Here is a 2453-nt window from a genome sequence, read left to right as displayed (position 1 = left end):
ACCACGGCAGGGGAAGGCTGAGCCCCGACACACCGCCGAGGTGGAGAGACAAGCGATTCAAGAGGACAGAGCAGGGAACACACAGTTCCTTCTATCAGGAAAAACTACTCAGATGAACTCTCAGCAACTGAAGACCAGCAAAGGCACCGAGAGTTTCTTAAAGGCTTACGCAAACTTCCTGAGAGTTTATGCAAGGGAAGGTTTGGGTGCATAATTTAAGGATACAAATAAGGAGTCAGGGTGACAACATGTTGATTATGAGATCTATTGAAAGTTGAGACAGGAAGATGGGAAGAGGGTGTTCATCAGGTGGTGCTCAGCTCCTGAAGAACCTGGCTCTGGACGGCTTCACTTCTGCTTGGTCTTCTGCTGAGCTGGGCCTGGAGCCACTTTTGAGGGGAAAGGCTCAGGAACCACGGTATAGCCTGGCTGTGGAGCCACAGTGTAGCCTGGCTGAGGGGCCACGGTGCATCCTGGCTCAGGGACCTTGGTGTACCCTGGTTGAGGGGCCACGGTGCAGCCTGGCTCAGGGACCTTGGTGTAGCCTGGTTGAGGGGCCACGGTGCAGCCTGGCTCAGGGACCTTGGTGTAGCCTGGTTGAGGGGCCACGGTGCAGCCTGGCTCAGGGACCTTGGTGTAGCCTGGTTGAGGGGCCACGGTGCAGCCTGGCTCAGGGACCTTGGTGTAGCCTGGTTGAGGGGCCACGGTGCAGCCTGGCTCAGGGACCTTGGTGTAGCCTGGCTGAGGGGTCACAGTGCAGCCTGGCTCTGGAGTCTTGGTGTTCCCAGGCTGAGGGACATTTGGGTGGCACGGCTCTGGGATTGTGGGAACCAGCGGTCCTTGTGGGGGAGGCTGGCAGGGTTGCTTCACTTGCTGCTCCTGCAGTTGAGGGGGTGGGACAAAGGGCTGCTTCTGCTGGTAGGAACTCATGCTTCAGGGGAGGCTGGACCTGGAGGCAGAAGAGTGACTTAGTTTGGAGAAGCAAGGAAGAAGCTCAGTTTGATGGCATGGCTCTCACTGAGCACCTCTTCATAAGGGAGAGTCTCCCTTTTCTCTCTCTCCGTTTCTGTGAATTTGAGATCAGAGGAGGCTTTATGGTCCCTGCACGCTTTCAAGGTCAAAGGTCAAAGTGACTGGCTGAGTCCCACGCGACTGGACCCTCCTCTGCTTCCCCTCTGCCTGGAGCATCCAGAAACCTCCACGTGACCCAGAAACTGAACTCAGACCACTCCACACAGAGCAGCTTCCTAGGATTGATGGAAGGCCCCAGGTTTTCAAAAGTCTGGAAAGATGTGGCATGTCCCCACCCATGTCCACCCTGCGGAGTGCCCTAGCTCTCCCAGGGAAGCTCTGTGGGGACCTCCCCTGGGCCTCCATGACCCCCCTGGGAGCCTCTGTCCACAGCGTCCCCTGTGCGGTGGTTTCTGGAAGGCTTCCCACTGCCTGGCTGCTTGTCCCCGTGTCCTCCCCAGGCCTCTCCCCGAGTCCAGCTGGCCTTCCTCCTGTCCCCCAGCAGAGCCCTGTCCTCCCTCTTAGTGGTTACAGATTGTGCCGTGTGTCTGTTTTCTGAGGGATCATACACTCATGGGGTAAAGGAATGCTTTCCTTATGGATAGCCACATTGCCCATATAACACTTTCCATATTAAAAATCCTCAAAAATATGAGAGGAAGAATTAAAATTCACCCAAAGTGCCCTTGACATAGGCATAGCCTCCTGCTAACAAATCTTTACACAAATCACTCCCCTTGTCTGATCTTTAGCTCCACAGCTGGAATTTGAGTGGGAAGTTCAAAAAAAAATTGTAAAGTCGCCCCAAACAAAGTTGCCATCACTTTTAAAATAGACGAATCCTAACATGACAAGTAGATCCCAATAAACTTAAAGTACTGACAGGAGAATACTAAGAAGGTCCAACGGGAAGACTCACCTGGTGCGCAGGGAAGTTCAAGCTCTGTGGACTCTCAGGTCTGGCGTGTGGAGTCTCTGTTTGACTCGCTTTTTATACGGAAAACAAGCCCTATCCTAAGGAAGTAGGGTTTTTTTTTAAAACTGCTCTGTCTTCATTCCAGTTTAGTGATGGAGATCTCTGGATCAACTTTTTTTTCTTTTTTTCCAGCGCTTACCCTCTGACAATGATGTCACCTGGGCATGTCCCCGTTGTCCATCTTTTGTGGTATGGTTGCTGTGGGCAACAGGCTTCTTGCGGGGTAACGTATTACAACGGAAGGGAGTTCTCGGTCTGCCAGGACCAGGAACAGTCATGCTTCTTGACCACAGCCCTCGTCTTTAGCCCAGATTAATCCTATTGGGCTTCTCCATGCTTGAAGTGGATGTGTGGATATTAATAGGCATTTCTGGTTCTTCAGGTAGGGCATGGGGTGGTGCAGAATAAGTGAATCATCTGGTTTTCAATCTCTCCGTGGTTCTAAGTCATCAATAAGAAATTAAAG

General features: G+C 52.4%; 1 protein-coding gene across 1 annotated transcript; it reads right to left on the bottom strand.

Moving 5' to 3' along the window:
* Positions 1-348: 348 nt before the first annotated feature.
* On the bottom strand, positions 349-930 carry LOC114106718 (small proline-rich protein 3-like). Its single transcript, XM_071618809.1, has 2 exons — positions 703-930; positions 349-630 (listed from the first exon to the last, which is right to left on the bottom strand). Exons 1-2 carry the CDS (start codon positions 928-930, stop codon positions 349-351), a joined length of 510 nt encoding a protein of 169 aa, XP_071474910.1.
* Between the last annotated feature and the right edge of the window lie 1523 nt (positions 931-2453).

The sequence above is a fragment of the Marmota flaviventris genome, chromosome 10 (genome assembly GCF_047511675.1).
Source record: "Marmota flaviventris isolate mMarFla1 chromosome 10, mMarFla1.hap1, whole genome shotgun sequence".
NCBI classification, from domain to species: Eukaryota; Metazoa; Chordata; class Mammalia; order Rodentia; family Sciuridae; genus Marmota; species Marmota flaviventris.
The sequence above is the reverse complement of the archived record's forward strand: the minus strand, read 5'-3'. Positions and strand labels throughout refer to the sequence as shown.

Coding starts and splice junctions, on each gene's coding strand:
- LOC114106718 (XM_071618809.1), bottom strand. CDS start 930: ATGAGTTCCTACCAGCAGAAGCAGCCCTTTGTCCCACCCCCTCAACTG. Junction 631..702: donor CTGAGCCAGGCTGCACCGTG/GCCCCTCAACCA, acceptor GGCTACACCAAG/GTCCCTGAGCCAGGCTGCAC.